This window comes from Micropterus dolomieu, linkage group LG23, assembly GCF_021292245.1.
Source record: "Micropterus dolomieu isolate WLL.071019.BEF.003 ecotype Adirondacks linkage group LG23, ASM2129224v1, whole genome shotgun sequence".
Taxonomy (NCBI): domain Eukaryota; kingdom Metazoa; phylum Chordata; class Actinopteri; order Centrarchiformes; family Centrarchidae; genus Micropterus; species Micropterus dolomieu.
In genome coordinates this window covers 25,169,749-25,188,952 of record NC_060172.1, presented here as the reverse complement: position 1 = coordinate 25,188,952, position 19,204 = coordinate 25,169,749, and the positions used below count along the sequence as shown (strand labels likewise).

The 19,204-nt window shown below is 40.1% G+C and overlaps 1 protein-coding gene across 1 annotated transcript in view; it reads right to left on the bottom strand.

Moving 5' to 3' along the window:
- The window catches only part of gria3a (glutamate receptor, ionotropic, AMPA 3a), a 72,489-nt gene extending 53,925 nt beyond the window's left edge, over positions 1 to 18,564 (bottom strand). Inside the window, exons 1-3 of the mRNA XM_046040385.1 lie at positions 18,477 to 18,564; positions 17,861 to 18,019; positions 5,704 to 5,943 (exon numbers count right to left, since the gene is read on the bottom strand). Of these exons, the coding sequence (XP_045896341.1) occupies positions 5,704 to 5,943; positions 17,861 to 18,019; positions 18,477 to 18,564 (487 nt within the window). The remainder of the gene's footprint in view (positions 1 to 5,703; positions 5,944 to 17,860; positions 18,020 to 18,476) is intronic.
- Positions 18,565 to 19,204: the final 640 nt, after the last annotated feature.

Sequence of the window (19,204 nt, the reverse complement as noted above, 5' to 3'; positions counted from 1 at the left end):
GTGACATCTGGAGATTGCAAAAACACCAGATAACATGTAAACTCTAGAACAGTAAAAAAAAAAATTATGGTATGAAAAGAAGAACATGTGAACAATGGTTACAGTACTGCTAACATAGAAAGCTGATGGGTGTAGGAACTCTCCAAGGTCCTGAAACAATGATCTCTGCACTGAGATGAGCTCTTTTTTACCCAAACTAGTTACACTGGAACTGCCTGAAAGTTGTGTGAATGCATGCAGGGCAAGAATGATCCAAATGTACATTTTCTGTCCTGACAGTTTAGCAATGCCTGTATTCTAGATTGGCGCAGTAATTACTTTGTTCACATGTACTAAGCTAGTTGCACAGAGATGCCCAGAGTACAGACTATCTGTAAGAAGGCCAAGCGTTACAACTCCCCTTTTCAAACAAAGAACACAGATTTACAAAGTGATGCAACTGTTTAAAGTTATGTAATGTCTTTGTGAAGGTTGCTGTAGCTACAGTAGTGTGTTACATTTTTGGCAGTGCAAGTCTGTTGGCCAATCTGTTCCATGGAGAAGATGTGTCTTCATGTTTGAAATCAAGAGTGTCCATAACAAGTGACTGTGTTCATTTAACTCTCTGATTTATGGTGGTCTGAGTTTATAATTCACTTATTATCCATGCTGAGAAATAAAAGCATCAGATTTGATCAATTTTGACTTCCTAGGCTGGAAAACTTCTGAGAATGTTTGATATTCTGTATTAATAATTTATGTCTTAACGGCTTTGTCGATACAATGAGCTTGATACTGCAGTGTGGAGCAGAAAATCTGCAGCTTAAATGTTGTTTGATGTTGTGTACTGCCTCTGCATCAATTGGTGCCATTTTGGGCATCTGGCATAGTGGTGTGAGAGCTTGGTTTGGTTCATGCAGAAAAACTCAGAGACAGCTAATGCCTCAGCTGTATCTTCTCACTGAATGCACGACGCCCTTTGAGGTTGTCACCGATGACGTCAACCCACAAAACACACACACTCTCTCTAAATCTAAAAACAATCTGATGCCCATGGATAATCTTAAATTCATTTGACACTGACTGAGAGAGGATTCTTAAAAACATGGAGCCGAATAAATACGTTTTTATAAGCCAACAGAAGAAAAAAGGCACTGTTCGATTTAGAAAGTGTATCTAATTTGATACAGTCCTGCCTAACCTTGGACAATTTAAAAAGTGGCAGCCTTGTGTTTTCTCGTTAGCAACATACCCATGTTTTTCAGAATCCTTTGAAACCCACCTTACAGAAAAGCACCTTTCAGTTACCTGTGTATCCCAGTTATGCTCTCCTTTGCTCTTTCTATGTTGTCTATGAGGCATAATAGAGTCCTTTAACAAGGAGGAAAACAGGTCTCTTGAAGCAGAAGAGCTTGATTGATAAATCTCTGCCTCAGTCCCAATATTAAAGCCTGAGAGGAAAGCAGTATTTAGACACGGGGGGGGGGGGGAATCAGGTCGTATTGATATGTGTCCATCTGGGAGGGAAGGTGCAGTAAGGTGTTCACAGAGTGGAACAGCTGCTTTGTGCCATTCGGTCTCTCTCTCTTTCTCTCCCACTCTCTCTTAATGAGCCTGTGTGGCTGACTGCTGAGTGCAGCTCTTTAGCAGCATGCAATTAATCAGACGTTTCCTTGCAGAGACGAAACCAACCAGACATTCAGCAGAAGGGCAGTGTGATTGCACACCAAATGTAAATTCCCCACCACCCCGACCATTCCCATTTGTCAGAAAGGCAGGAGAATGCAGGAAAAGCTGCAGTTAAGGCTGTTAGATTGTACTCCTTCATTTTAATGGCAACAAAAATACATTAAGATCTAGTTTGCATTATGTAGAGTTCATGAATCAGGAGGACTACATTAGACAGTGAGGACTAGATTACACAGTAAGATCTCACACAAGTACTGTACATACAATATTGAGGTACCTGTACTTTACTTGATTCTGTCCACTTCGTGCTACTTAGGAATTTTATTCTGCTACATGTAAGATGGAAATGCTATACTCTTTAAATGACTATTCGATTTGTTTAAAATCTAAAGTTACTTTACAAATTCAGATTTGACATAGAAAACATGATGAGCTCAGACAATATGACGCACTAATTTTCTAAATTAAAGATTATAACTATTAGCTTTAGATAAACACTCTGAGCACAAGTGACAATTATGGGACACTTAAATGCTAAGACATATCCATCTAAAGTTCATATATCACATATCATATCATATCCAAAATATTATATCATATCATATCCACCATAAGCTGATGGCCACATGACAGCCAAGTTAAGTTTCATTGTATATGAACTCAACCTTTTATTTGTAAGAGGAAGATTGTGTGGTATTTGCTTCACATTAGACTGCTGCATACACATGTATGCATAATGCATGAATAATAATAATAAATCAATGATGTACAACAATAAAACACTGACAGTGGCCATTCTTCTGCATAATGAGAACTTTCGCCTTTGGTATTTTAAGAACATTTTGCTGTTAAAGCTTATGTATTGTTTCAGTGCACTGTTACAGAGTAATTGTACAGTGTCCCACCACTTATCTCAAAACGTTAAATGCTAAAAATAAAGAAAACTGCAGGATGACATTTGCATGTAATACTATATGTATTAGACTTAAGGTCAGCAACAACATCCGCAAAGTGATTAATAAATCTACATTACTGCTTTAGTCAGAATATCTAGAGGTCACTATAGAGGAGAGGACAGAGATCATTTTCATGAAACAATGGTTCTCAAAATCACCCCCAAGACACACATTAGAAGAAGTGATTTTATCTATTGAGACTGTAATGTCTTGTGGAAATGTTTCTTTGATTTTTATATTTCACGACAGAAGCTGACCTTTGTTTCTCTTGACATCAGTACAATCTTTGTTATCTTAGAGGCAGCCTGTAGAGGTCATTAAAATAACTGCAGCGCAAAGCATGTTGACAGTAAGTTCACCACTCACCCTCTGTGGTTTGAATTACCATAGTACAACGTGTTTTGCAATAGATTTTTGGTATATGAAAGTGTTTTGTTAATCAATAATGGTAAATGGTCTGTACTTGTATAGCCGATGTGAAGTATTATTCGAGTCTTTTTGACCACTCAAAGCGCCACGTTACCCCCTGAGCCACAGCCGCCCTAATACACACTTGTAGGATTGGATGAGATTATTTTGAAAATTGTCATCACTTTGACAAGGATGATTGTACTACAGTATAAAGTCTTACTAACTTGCATGAATGGTATCATGTGCACCCCCTTGTAAAATATTTACATATGAAAAACCTGGTGTGGGCCTACTCTCAGTGGCCAGCTGGTAATGTCCAGATGTTTCTCAGTTCAAGGGGTCTTTTCTGCCAGCAGCCATTAACCTGTTTAATGAGGACATTTCATAACTAGTACATCCAGGATAAAAAACGTGATGTTGCATTGCAGCAGATAAACGTGTCTTTATTTGACCAAGGCGTAAAGTCTGTTCTGTTTTTTGTTGTGCTTCTCTTGGATATGGGTGACTTCTTCAGTTTCCCCTTTTGTATCAGCTATGTTTGTCAAACAATCAGTTCTTATAATAAGACGTGGGCTGCATGAAACACTCCCATTCTGTAAAAAGCAGCTGTGGGAAACAAACTCCACTCATTATAATAATAATCATTTCGCATATGTCAGTTAAAACTGTTTAAATCAGTACAACATTGCTGTCAGCAGAAGGTATCGTCATTATGAAAGTGAAGCTGCACCTATTTGATGTGAATCCCATATCCTATTTGAAATTCACATTGAAAATGAAATGCGGAGTTCATGCATGGTTAAATTAGTGGTATCTCTGAGCATTTTATTTTCTATTACAGTCAAAATCCTGTCATACGGACACAGTCTTGGTGGTAGTTATCCATTCAGGCTATGATAAAAAATCCCTTTTATGGAGTGTGATTAAAGGGAAGACAGAGTCCACTTCCCCAAGATATACAGCAGGGGATCCACTGTTTCATTTTAATGATTTTTCCAGTTTCAGGCTGACTTTAGGATGCCTTTGTTCTGATAAAAGGCTCTGTTCAAATGTGGCAAGTGTCTTCTTAAGGGGCAGGCATTACACGTGTCATTGTAAAATGCCTCGGCAGCATATTACTGTCATATCGTCACACAAACTATGAACAGTCACTCAGACAAACATCTCTTGAGAGCCCCCTGCAAGTCCTTCTGTGGCCCTAAATAGAGCCCTGTTCCTATAATGAAGATTAAAGTGACATTTGGATGAGTGTTGGCTATATTGCTCCAGAGCCTTGACGGGGAGGAGCAGGCTGGGACTGGCAGCCAAAATAGGACGGCTAACTAGCCTCTCAGCAAACACAAGCTGTGCAGCGTGTGGGAATCCATCCTAAACTACAGTGTTTACACTGTATCAGGCTGTTGAAATGCGCAGAGTATAACAGATGGTGGCCCGTCAGCCTCGACACAGCAGGTGAAAGAAGCCAACAAAGTCAAGCAGAGTTCTAAGGGCCACATCAGGAAGCACTTCTAAGAAGGATGATTGTGCCATTGAGAGGCTATAAACTCCATCATCATTTTGTCTCAACCACGCCAGCCAACCAATTATCAGCTTCTGCAATCTGCCACCAAAACACAGAGACACATCAGCAAGATCAAAGAAATCAAGATCAAACATGGCCCTGAACATATACATCACAATTATGGAAGTGTTGCTTTTGTCTTACTTTGTGTCAGACATAAATCCATTGAAAAAAACTGACAAAAATTGTTTTAAAAATGCACAAAATGGCTCTGTGAGAATCATTTTCATGACTGAGCAGCAGCTTAGACACCCACCTGAACTGGAGATATATAAAGTGAGGCGGGGGAAGTGGAAAAGGAGTGCACTTGTCCTAGAAATGCTCTATGTCAGTTTAAAAATACTTGGAATGCACAGCTCTGAACAGCTTGGCACATTTAACAGCAGAGACTGCACCCAGAAAATCTCTACATCTAAGGAGTGATTTTAACAAGACTTGAAAATACAAATGGAATCACATCATGCAGTATGTCATTGCTGCTGACAATGGCCAGCTTGCGGTCCAGTCTACACAGCCCAGATTGTTGTGCTCTTTCTTAACGCAGCCCTTTTAGAGGCTGGCCCTCAGAGGACGACAAAGACACAAAGTCTGTAAATAGTTGGCCTAAATGAGGGGAGTGGGAGGCCATGAAGCACATACAGAAGTTACAGTATGTTGTGTTCTGTCTTTATATAATCCAATTAGAACTAAATGATAGTCAGAGAATGCCGAGGATTAGGGGCTCAGGCGGCTGGAGTCATACTACGGCGGCGGATCAGCAGCACCTGTGAATGACTCATTCCTCGGAAGCAAGGAGCTATTGACTCCCTCTGTGAGCAGCATTCAGCCACATAGCGAGGCAATTTAGGATCATTACTGGCATAGATTAAAATGTATCAGACTACTTAGGATGAGGATTGGGGATGATGGATTTACATATTAAAGACTGATCATATACACTCTATAATAACACATCTGCGTGAGCAGGGCTTGGCATCCCGATTACTTCTTCTACTTTGTCTAGCAATGAGATGTTCTGCACTACTCATCTGTCTCCTACTGAAAATCTTTTGGTGGTTTCATAGGTGTGGGGGTGTGTGTCTTGCTCTCCCAGAAAGCCACTCTTACCTCTGTCAGTGTCGTAAAGGTAGACAAACTTCTCCCACTTATAATGGTCCAGCAGACTGAGAACAGCTCCTCGCAAACTCGGCCTCATCTGGATGACAAACTGCACGTCAGCATCGATGGGGAAGCTGGGCGTAATGAAGGAGGTGTGCAGCGCCCCGCAGAAGGAGGTCAGCGTGTTCATGGACTTCCTGTCGTAGAAGCCGAAGATGGCGTAAACTCCTCGGGAGAACTGGGAGCAGACTGGTGACAGGGACAGACAGCAGGATTAGGTCAGGGACTAGCGCAAAGTAATTTATGATCAGCCTTCAGTCAGAAGGGATACCAAGAAGCAGCACAAACTGGCCTTTCAAACAAAGGTGTGGTCCACATTTCATGACATACTGGAAGTTGCAAAGTCAACTAATGAACAATGTAGGGGTAAAAAACTTGTAATAAGGTAATGTAAGGTTGAGATGTGAGCAAATTCATGATGGCATGGTAATCTTCCAAATGAAGCAGAGGCTATATGAATAAATGGGCGCCATGTGGGATGTCTGTTCCCCATTGGTCATGCTCTGCTGCCCGGTTGCCCTTCACTTCTCCTTGGTCTAAATGCAACTGCTTGGGTAATCAACTAGAAATAATAGGGGGAATCAGTACACTGGCCACAGCTCCTAATGGACAAATATCCTGAAACATGAGCATGCAAATGTGCGAGCGCTGCAGTATAAAAGATTTATAACAAGCCGTATCTGCTGCCATCTGCGGGCGGCAGGCCTCTGGAAATGAGCTCCGGCCATAAACGCTCAGTGCATCAGACACTTGGTGTTACAAAGTGTTAACTATTTTATTTTATTTGTACACACTAAATGGTTTTAGTAAGACCAAGCAGGTCTGTATCAAGGATTTGTATTAATGTTTCTTATAACTGCAGCAAATATTGGTCAAACCTATAGAGCTGCTCTAGTATGCTGACCCTCAGCTCAGTATGCAGATTCCAGCACTGTTCACAGAAGCTGCTCAGTACCTCTAATCAATATTTAATCATGTTATTATGCAAATGATCAGATTAAATGAGGTATCTCTTTTGAAAATATGTGTGTTGAAATCCAGTTAATCTGAGGAAACTCCACCCTGTCCCCAGTTTCCTGGTTAACATGTATCTCCTTAAGTAAAGCAAGCTGCAAATGATTACTTGTACAAGTATTATCTAATTATGAGTTCATCATTACTTTGTCATTACTTCTCACATGAGATAATAACTATTGGACTGTGTCCACTTAAGAAAAGCCATGTCCTGATACTAAGCTGCAAATGATTTACTGTACATTCACTGAAAGAATGTATCTGCTAATTATTAATTAACATTTCTAAAAAAGCAGTAAAATGTCATCCAAATAAAACTTTAAAATTAAGCAACGTTGTTGCTAAGATACAACATAGTTATGCATTATTTAAGCATGTGCTTTGTACCCTTATTATAACCATCATATGCCAAATTGCTAGTTGAAATTCAAAAAAATATATTTTGGGGATCATTGCAATACACAGGAGGAAATGAATTTTACACTTTAAATAAGATTGGTTAAAAATTTGCTTTTGTTCAGCATTAAATTAAGACAACCACTCAGTCATCCACACATCCTTGATAGCTTTTCGGTCGACACTTATCACAAATATTCAACAAACACAGGCATCCACAGAAATAAAAGCTGAACCTGTTTGGTATTACTGGTAAAAGATGATGCTTTAATCAGAGGCAAAAATCTTCCTGGGGCTGCTGCACCATTGTTTTAGATGTGAAGGACAATCTTTAAGCTTCATTTCACGGACTCAATGGGCTTTGAATTACATCTTTCCCTTCATAATCATCTATTCAGTTTTGGATTGAGCATGCTTCACAGTAGCTCCTCACAGTATAACGTGACACAGATTTCCTCAAATTACACATTCACAAATTTCTTCTGCAGCAGTCAATATTCAGCTCATGTTATCCAAAAAGAATAGAGGGAAGCCATTAAATTAACACTTCTCAGCTCATCTAATATCATCCAATTCTATTCTCAAAATAGCAGCAAAAGCATTTTGTTTGTCAAGGTTAAATAGACAGCCTGTTCTCTGAAAGGACTAATGAAATCATATATTTGGGCTCATGAAACAGTGAACACTAGTCAACTACATTGAATTCCCCTGATCATGGTCAACAATGAAGATACGCATCATTTACTTTATGACAGAAGGGATGTGGAGCTATATCTTTGCACTGCAGGCTCTGTCCATTTCTGTTTAGAATACTGAGACAGGCTTTGTGTGCATGATTAATATCCAACTGGAAAAATTCACCTCTCTTCGCTTTCCGTCCACTTCCATCGTATTTCCTCCAATACCCACACCGGCCTGTCATTACTGTTGCTTTATCCTTTTCTCCCTCACCCATTTCTCTGCTTCTCTTCAGCTCTCGCTACCTCGTCAAACTTAACAGGTAGATGCAGCATTGAAGAAGTAGGACCAACACTGTCGTGCGTCTTCCCGAAACTCAGGGCTTTGCAGCTTTGAGGCTCTCTCCTGCAGACAGCTGGGGAATCTTTTTTGAGTCTATCATAAAGCTTGCTGATGTAGGGATGAACCTGTAGTGTATGTGCACAGCAGAGCTGAGCCTACAAAGTGAATTCTTAAAGCTCTATTGCTGAGGGGGAACAGAGGGGGGGCTGCTGTCCTCGCCTGTAAAAGGGAACACACCCAGTGAGAAAATGTAACTTTATGCATATAAGAAAGTGGGAATGAGGAAAAGGATAGAGGAGGACTTGCACTGACTTGTGCAGGTGAACTTTCTTAGTCTGTGGTGAGAGCCTCAAGGTTTGAGGGAACTGGATATCGCACTTGGACAAATGAGGACAACGACTTTACTTTCTGTGACGATAACAAATAACCTGCTAGGGCGTGTGCTCCTGCCTGGTGGGAAGACATTTTTCTGCTGCTATCTTAGAGAAATGCCTGCAGCGATACTGAAGGAGAAGGGAGCAGCAGGAGTTGTCGGTTTGTTTTCCTGAGGGAGAGGGAGGTTGTGCTCGTCTCAGCCACATGGGAATACCTGTCCTGTTCCAGGGTCACGTGTTCAGTAAGAGAAGAAGGTAAAGGACACAGCACAAACATGCAGCTGCCGTCCCACAATTATAAAGCATGGGGTCAAGGAGAAACTAACTAACACTGAATTTATTCACTAAATACTTTATTGGTACTTTATTTTCAATTTCAGCCGACTATTCGTTTCCTACTATAAATGAATCAAGATGTCACAAATGAATGAATGACACACAAATGTCAGTGCACAGTGTGACATCCTGACCATTCACCCCTGTTGTCACATGTGGGGTTGTGTAACCTCTGCATGATGTACAACTGTGGGAACAACTATGAAATGTAAATCAAGGTGATCTATTTCCCCTTCATGATTCACAGATTGCCTCTAACGCCCAGCTCCGAGAATGAATTATGCCTTATTCCTGCCAAACTAACAATATTGATATAGTGTATTAAGAGTAGCATGTTACATCAAAACATATAGAAAATGTTAAATCACAAAAACTTGGAGGAAATAAAGTGTTGTGATTGACTGAAAAAAAGTAATCAAGATCTTTTTCCACTAATGTTTCAAATGAGATCATTAAATGAGACAGCATTACTAGGCTGGATGGAGAATGCCAACAAATCTTGTAAATGTGCTGACTGTCAGACACTCAGCAAATTCAGTGTTTCCTCGTGGAAACGAGCCGGGCAGCTAAGCTGTGCCATCTTCTGAATGATGATTTGCAGGGTCAGAAACCACAGCCAACCCCCCTCCCCTGTTATCCCGAGTAATACGTTTCCTTAGCATCTTTGCATTCTGCCAGCAGACGTTCAGTGTGGCAGACAGACAGGATGTACAGGGATGTTGTGGCAATATCTCAGGACTCTGTTTGTGTCTCTGACACTCTCAATAATTCAGTTTCAGCTTTCATAGAGACATGAAGAGGCTCAAGCCCTCCCAGCATGCACCGGGCAGCAGACAATGAGACACTAAAGAGGTTGGGCAGTCAATCACCGACTTTAGGTGCATTACTATATTCTGCAGATTCTACTGTCACTGTTTTAGCCACACTCTTGTCCCCAGCCCTCTGCATTGCTCTTTGTCCCTGTCTCTACCTCCTAAGACCTGCTATCCTCAAGCTGTCTACCAGATGCCCTTGGACATTCCTTCCTTCCCTATCACTTGACTTCCACACCCAGCTACACACCTGTTCTCACTTCCCTCATCTGCTCTGCTGTTACCTGACACACTCCACCCACTCCTCGCCTGCAACTCATTCCCTTATCACCCACTCAGCCATTTATAACAGTTCACTCCCCTTGCCAGTTCATCCGAGTTGTCTTGTTGGGAATTACCTTCTAGTTTCTGATACAGTACCTGTATTTGCCTGTCTTACAGTACCTGTATTTGCCTTTATCATCTAATAAATCATTGAATTGCACCAGTCTACCGGTTCTGTCTGCATTTGGGTCCAATCCCTGTTGCCCTGCCTAACCCACCATTACATCTAGGCTACATTCTGATAGGCATGTATTGGGACTGTGAAAGTGTGGAACAACAGTTTTTTTACAGCTCATAATGCAGGAAAACTTAATAAATATACACCCATGATAAGTATATTTTGTTTTTATCCAATGAATGCCTTAAGGCCTACTTTCCAATGCAAGTGTTGTGCACAGGAATCATAAACAAATTAAAGTGCACTCTATTCATGAGCAATGTCTCAGCAGAAAGATGTGAAAAGCCTGCAATTCAATTTTCTAAAGTACTGATGATATGATAACTGTGCACATCCTTACTCTAACCATTGTTGATGTCTGTTTCCAAAGAATGAAATGAGAGCTTGGTTGATTCGATTTCTGTCCTGCATCGATCCTTAAAATCCTCTGGTAACTTCCACATAATCCATTGAAATGTGTTTGACCTTTAAGAATTCAAAATATTTTGTTCCATTTCATTTGGACATCTTACTCCTTCAAACCTATTTAGAGCATAAGTGAGTTATGATGTAGGACAAACCTGAAAGTCAGTCCCAGTAATCCTATTTTTAAATTTCCATGTTTGAAAGTGCATCATCAATAGCATAATTCACAATGTCGTCCAGAGCCTAATTCTGCTGTACTTTAAATGAAACGATTGTGAACTTTGATTTTGTAAATGGTTTTTAGATTGCATTCACTGTGCTACATCAATATGAAAAAATAAAATTTAAAACTGGGCTATGATGGGAATGTCAGTACCAGTCAATTTTTACCAGCTCAATTTCAGCATAAAATCACAGTAAATGTTTTGAGATGAAAATTTGAATGAAGTCAAAAGTGCACACTGTTTAGATGATCTCTGTGTTATGACATCTGTGTTTCATATTTGTATCTGCGTTACAGTCTGCATTGTTGTGCAATTTGTCTCAGTTGACCAACCACAGAGAAAGCAGAGGGCATATAGAGACAGAAGCGTGAGTAGGTGTTTCTCCTCGGGCAGTGTGATTGCACATTGGCTGGAATTCCCTCTCCTCTACCGATTACAGCTTTATGCGGTAAAAGCCACATTTTCTTCCTTTGGGTTACCCCCTGGAGATACTCACAATAAAAAGCAAGCAACACTTGTTGGATTAGCCCTAATCTGAGAAATACCACTGGATTTAGCCCACATGCTAAAACAACATGACAGAAGGATATCTACAGCAGTGATATACAGTCAGGGCCTGCGGCTATATTAGTCTTGTATGGAAGAATACACTTTAATATTTCACTGTACAGCAGTAAAAGCACTGCTTACACTCCACCTACACATGCTTTGCATATACTGCATACTGCCACATCATCCAAGGACCACTTTTATAAAAGGCAGAGGAATACAAAACACTCAATTTAGAAAGCCTGTAATGCCACAGAAGACAATGGAACACAGATTTACATAAAAAAAAAAAATCAAGCAGTTGCAAATGTTTGTGAGTAAAGTGGAACATTTTGCGACTGTGTGCAAAGTAATTCCATTTAACTTGATAAAACATCAAAATTCTTAATTTTAATCTATATTTACTATAATTTTATAGATTAAAATTAATTATAAAACACAGCTCTTACCCTTTCACAATTCATCAACTCTGATCACCGGTTCTGGTGCTCAGTATTATAAAGGACATGTAAAAAAAACTAATGAGGCTTGAATTGTTTCTTGTTTCAAGTCAATTTAAAATGCTGAAGTGATTTTGCTCTTTTACATTCAACAACAGCGGCGCGCACAACTTTTCCAAATTTATGAAAGCAGCTCCCTCAAATTATTCACTGCCGCGGTGGCATCTTAGGTGATCTTTTGCATTATTCGGGGTATTTCACAGCTTGTTGTCCTTGGATAATCTCAGGTAACATTTAGTGAGTAACAGCAGAGCTTTCAGAGGCAGCCCGGCTGAAGGACGTTGTGTAAGACTGCAACAAACTGCTGCAGCATCACTGTGGCTTGTCAGTAGTGATCACCGTCGCTCTGTTACAGCGCTGACATGTAAGCACATTCTGATGCACAGGATGAAAGACTAACTGCACATCTCCAGTGGCTTGCCCCTGAATCTATTCAGTGCTATCCTGCCATTTTACAGTATTATGACCAGCCAGCGTTGAGCGACTCAGCTTGAGAAAAGCAAGAAATGGGATTCTTTCTTACAACAGCCATGAGCCTGCTCACAGTGGTGTCTTCGTCGACTGATATTTAAAAGCCTCGGTCGTAGTAATGGTCATTTCTTTAGCATCAGTGCTCCTTTATTCAAAGAAAGCTAACGCATTTATGCCGCATGATGACGCATGAGTGTTGTCTTGCCCCACAGCAATACACCCGAAAAGCCCTTATTAAACTAAGGGTCAAGTCATGCATTCATGTCAGGGAAAGTATCAGTTAGAAAATGGCACTGCCTGCAACTGAAATCACTCTTTAGATGGATGAATTTATAAAATTTTTATTTTAAGACATTGTGAAAGCTTTTATGTTTTTGTGTTGCTTCCCCGTGAGAACGCCATGACAAATCTGAGGATGAGTACTTGTCAACTTGGTGTAGGTCATCCAAACTGACAGGACTCTGTCTGCAGTGGCAGTACCTCAGATATTTTTATCAGTGCATCGTGATAAAAGGACATGCTTTTGGGTAAGTGTCTCTTTCTGTTCAAGGGCTCCCCAATAGAGAGGATCCATTTAAAGCTTTCACATGAAACACAAACCTACAGGATGTCTGTCTGTCCAAATATCGAAGGATAGGTGGTGAACATGTTTTTCATGCTGATCAAGTTTTGATAATTTAATTTAGGCATGTGCCTTTAAAGCCAAGAGTGGACTTGTTTAGTCCACTGATTATCAGTGACCTCTCCGATGCTGCAATATAAAAAAATAACTAAACAGTTTAAATAATCACTTATTACATTATGCACATTTATTATTCTGGCCAAAGAGTGTGGATTAAGATACAAACTATCATGCAGAATGCTCTCCCTCAGGTCAAACAATTTGACAACCTTGTCTGTGGTGCTCATGCATCATTCATGACTTGTCGGTTTAAATGAGTTCAGAGTTATGATGGACCAAGGTTATATATTGTTTGGTTACATTCCAGCATGTTCGTTTTTCTACGGTAACTACAGCAAAAATTATGTAAAGCACTGCCACATTGACATTTTCCTTTAGATATTACAATATTTTCATGCATTTAGTGAAAACGTCCACTAATGGAAAATTATTTTCTTCTTCCAGAAACCACACAGCTTCTTAAATGATGGTTCTCTGTGTGTTATTGTATTCGTAAGCAGTTAGACCTTTTTTGAAACACGCTTATTTGATTTTCCGCCAAGAGTTACATGAGAATATAGATGCCACTTTCATGTTTGTATGTTTATGTTTGTCAGTTGTTCTGCTTAGCTTTGCGCAAAGACTGGAAACAGGGGGAAACAGCTAGCTTGGCCGGATACCTGCACCTCTATAGCTCACTAATTAACATGTTATGTTTATTTTGCTAGTTGTCCAACAACTCACAGTGAAAAAAATAGTCCAGCACATAATCCCCCTGTAATACCAAAATGTGTCGTCTTTACATTTAGATTTTTGTACAAATTAAACAAAGAAGATATAACATATTAATTAGTGAACTTTTGGTGCTGGTAGGTGGATTCTGTCTCATTGGACCGAGCAGGCTTGCTTTTTCCCCCTTTTTACAGTCTGTGCTAAACCAAGCTGTATGGCTTCATATTTAGCAAACAGACATTTTGATATACATCTTCTCATCTAACTCTGTAAGAAAGCAAATTAACGTGTTTTCCCAAAAATTTTGGACTATTACTTTAAATAATGTATTGAATACTACACCATTAGAGCATATAATCCAGTATACCAGCCAACTAAGAACAATATGACTTTTACATCGGGCGAGGGTAATCAATTCACCTTTCCTACACAGCTCTGTTTTACTTAAAACCCATATTATCTTGAAGCTGTTTAAATAACGCATTGGAATTTGAATGTGCCGAGCTGCTGCTCCTCCATCAGGCGCCTGCACTGTTTGTATGCAAACAACAAGGCAAAAAAATTAATGGGCAAAAAAATATAATGGGCAATTAGCATCAATGCAGTAAGTATACTTTTTCACATGGTAAATGTGAATAGAAGCATTGTAAACATTAAAATGTCCTTATTTGGACACAGATTATGAGTCAGTGTAGTCACCACCACAATAATAATAATGCAAAAGAAGAAGAAGAAGAAGAAGAAGAGGAGGTGGAGGAGATCTGGCTACATACAACTGGTCTATGCTGCATTAGTGGGACTGTCCATTGCCTACACACTGAAGTGCTCTAACATTAGCCTCTGTCTGAGCAGCATCACACTGGTTGAGTCATTGCAGAGGGTGGATAGGTAGCTATAATAAATGCTCAACTAAGAAAGTCAAATTGAACAAATTAAAATTAATCCTGCTGCCACTTTAGACAAGATAAGTGATAAAGGACAGTTGTTTTTGTTTTTTTAAATGCATGATTTTTTACATAGCATGTGTTACATAGCATAGTGGTACAGCAGATTGGAAACATCAACTATAACTAAATATGTGCCAGCAAATTTCAATTCATTTACAAGCACTTTACACTCATGTGAATGAGTGTAAAGTAGTGTAATACTAAACACAAACACAGTAAATGCTTTGGAAATAATGATAGATTCCCGCTTTCTAGCCTGTCACCATATCCAAAAACAATAATCCCCCATGCACTTGGTTTAACTCCTCCCTGCTTGTCTCCACTGTCTCTTCCTGAACTGACCTCAGTCTCAAATGATATAACCCTCCCATTTCTGCATTTACGCACACAATCTGTCCTGCCCTGGGGCAAGGTGTCACATCAATACTCAATACATCCTGCAGCTTCACTCTAGCCAACCACACAAATTGGTGAGCTAATAAACACAAAAGTGCAGTTATCTTTGTCGAAATCAATTCAGTCAAGTTGCAATGACTGGAAATTGTTTGCTGCAGATGTATCATTGGCTTTTTACAGGGGTCTTTTTTCACTTTCATAGCTGCAATGCAAGCATCAAACTGAATATTCAGTGTTTTTGGCCACAGCCACATATTAGTAGAGAGGGACTGATATAGAGAAAATGAAAGCTTGGTGAGGATTGATTTTTCCATCCAGGAGAACAAACTGAAGCCACACACACACACATACACACACACTACCGCTGGACTATAGCCTTCCACCTATTGATCCGCAATGCCAATAACACAGTCATCCACCATCAGGGATTTGTAACAATCATTATATACTGACCCAGCTGGAGGACAGCAGTGTTGTCCTGCTTTATTCCATTCACAAGCCATTCAACAAACTCCACAAAACAACAAAAACTAATTCCTCTCATTTATACAACTGATTATTTCATTCATTCATTCATTCATTTCTTAACATAAAGGGGACATTTTGTAGACAATAATATGACCAAAATCACACAATGTGAGCTGTAGGAAAGCACAGAAATGACTAACCTGTAACTCTTGCCAGAATAGAAATGTGTCAGATAACAACCATCACATTAATTTGCTCCATCAACACCTAACAGGCAAGCAGGGACTTACGCAATCCAGACTACTAAAATACAAATCGTTTAGTGCATTTTCAAGCAGTGCCTTAGTCTTAGCTGGACTGGCTGGTCTGCATAATGAGCTACTCAACTGGGAAACATTTAGCCTAGCTTGCATCAGCCTATCTTGCTAAAATGAATCCTCTCGATTATCTTGTTTTTTTTCCTTCTTATCCTTTAGGAAGAAAAACCTTAAGTTTCTTTCAAAGACAATGGATTCAGGTTTACTCAGAGTGAATCCTGGCTATGGTGCATGATCAAAAAAATACACAATAATTGGTTTTGGCCTCTTTGTTCTCTGTTAAACTCTACAGAGCTCCACAGAATGCATTAATTTAGTTCCTTACAAAAACCTGGTAGAAGGTGAGATGACAACAAATCCAAAAAATGTAGCCTCAAAACGTGTACTAATATCGTTTGTAATGAAGTTATTTGAGTGTAGCCACAAGACAACGGTTAAAGATGACTGGAGTAAAATCAGGTCATTTACATTGTCACAAGAAGTGGCTTGCTTTTGACCTTCTTGAAATGAAAAACCAAGAGCCAAGCATGTAACATTCATTTCTTCCACAGTAGCAACTGCTGAAGTGCCCTTGAGCTAAGCACTGACCCCACCACCGTCCCAGTGTAATTACTCAGCAGCCGTCAGTTCAAGGGTGTGGTCGAACTGGGCAGTGTAAAGGTGTGGCTGTGTGAATTTGAGTATACTTGCATCTCCCTGCAACCTCTCCCCAAGGCTGCTGCTTTTTTTCCCCACCAACTACATCATCTCAACAGCATTTTGCATTTTTATTATAGCCGAGCCCTAGATGTATGAGGTACAATTGTGTTCAATTTTCCTTTCCTTTCTTGGCCCTTTTCTCACTTCATTAGGTTACACAGCCAATCTCTATGGCAGCTGACAGAGTTTGGAGAGCTGCAGCTGATCCTAGCGTGAAGTGTGAAGTGCAGTTGGTGGGAAGAGGGATAACAAATTAATTCTCCAGACAGAACTTGGTGCCCTACATGGCAGAGGAGTGACTAGTAGACCAATTATGAAGCCATCTCACACTCCACAGCCCTTCCTATCAAATCCATCACGTTTGTAGAGATGACTACATGGATTACACCATGTTACAGTTGATACATTAGGCCATTTATCCATCAAAAGCATAGTCAGAAGAATGTAAACCGCTGTGCTACTGGTATAATAACCTAATGTGAAATTTTAAATAATTTTCAAAGGGACTTACTATCAAATTTGGACCCAAACCCATTGACAAATGGGTAACTAGTGACATGACAACTAAAAAGCCAATTTTTACATTTCAAATATTCCACAAATACTTAATTATGAAGGTGGTCAGAGGTGAAGATTACTTTGGGATGATTTGATTTCTTTGTTTTTATTGGACAGCAGAGAGCCGGGAAGGTTTAAGGAGAATGACAAGTTCAAATGCAACAATTTGTATGATTCAACCAGTTTCACCAGTAGACACCACCACACTACACTTGTAACCAAAGACTTTATCTGATGTCACAGCCAGATACTACAACAACCATAACAGCAACGTTTGTTTTCCCCACTTTTAAGTTAAGTCATCACAGTGCTTGCTCATTAGGAATTACTGAATTAGCCTAAATCACTGTGTTACAGGCCATCATGCTCCATCACCCCGCCTCTGAATTGTGGATTGCAGGACTGAGGAGTTAGTAGCCTATATAAAGCCAGACTCTTGGCAGGTGTCTGTTGTTTGTTTGTTTTTTAAAGCCAATTTCAGTTCATAAACATCTGTGTAATTTTTGGATTGGCCTGCCAATGAGACAATTACAGTAAAAATATTTCCCATAGGCTACTGTGTGTGTGTGTGTTGTGTGTGTGTGTGGGGGGGGGGATTCATCATGGATACAACTTAGCCAAAATATAATTGCGTCGTCTTTTTGTTTACCAAAAGGACGATTTCCTGCTGTTCTTAAGCAGTGAATATTCTTATTAACCAGTTAATACCGTGTATAACTACTCACAGGCGTGTGTGACAGAGAAACTGTTGGAGGACTCCAGGTTGTCAACATTGTAATTGAGGTGGAAGGGTTTCTCCGTCACATTCTGGTTGGTGTTATACAGCTGGACAGCAAACCTGAAGGCGCTGTGCTCCTGCACTGTAGAGCGCATGAACAGTCCACCTACAGGAAAGAAAATGTCACATATAACTGTGCTCTAATGAGTTAATACACAAAATATGCATACGCAAAGAACGCACTTTTTATTCACCTGATCAGGATATTAGGCTACTTATTTACAGAGTGATGGCAGTGCCCTACAATCAGTCTACGCATTACTGTACAGATGAATGGGTCATCTAATTTTAAGAGAGGACAAGCAGAAATAAATGTGATGACCCAACACTCATTAAATAATGCACTGCGGATACTGAAACTCGCATTTTGGTAATTTGGATCAACTCTATTTTTTTACCAAACCACCTAAAAAGACACGCAGGATCCCACAGCCTTCTGGCTTTTAGAGAAGTGAACTTAGTAATGAATTATGCTAATAACCAAATCTGTGCGACTAGAGGAGACGTGTCCTATTTAGAACAAAGAAATAGCCTGATATGTAGTCATATCCCGTTGAACTTACCAATGTTGATCTGATTTGGAAACCCTGCCAGCGAGTCCCCCCAAAAATACAATAAAACAAGGACTGTCGCTATTGTGCGAAGCCACATTTTTCTCCGAGAACTGAAATCAACTCCTGGTCTGGATGTGGCAGAGGAAACGCAGGGAGAACCATGTACACGGGCTTGTACGCAAAGAAATCCACAAGATGCGGCGGGTCTCTCTCACTCAATGTGTGCACCCACGTTGAATGTGTGCCAGCGCAACTGCAGCGCCAGCCCTCTGCTGCTGCTGCTGCTGGGGACCTAAAGCCAGTGTTTTATCTCAAAGATGGTGGTGGATGAGTAGGAGGAGGAGGAGGAGAGAAAAAGCGGATCTCTTTACTGTGGATAAAGACCACTGAAATGGGCCAGAGAGAGAGAGAGAGCAGAGGAGAAGAGAGGAGGGAGGGAGGGATGTAGAGAGAGAGAGATGAGGGAGGCAAGGGGGGCGTTTATCAAACTTGCTGTGACGTTGAATTATAATAAGAGCAGCCTCCTGTCTACCTCCTCACGCCACTGCAGAGTTGGTGTGGGTTTGGTGTGTGTGGTGCAAAGGCAGAGGCATCTAGTATGGACCAAAAGTACATTTCTGACTTGTGAGTGTGTGAAAGTACTATCTATCTATCTATCTATCTATCTATCTATCTATCTATCTATCTATGTATCTATCTATCTATCTATCTATCTATCTCAGTGTTGTGTTCTCTGT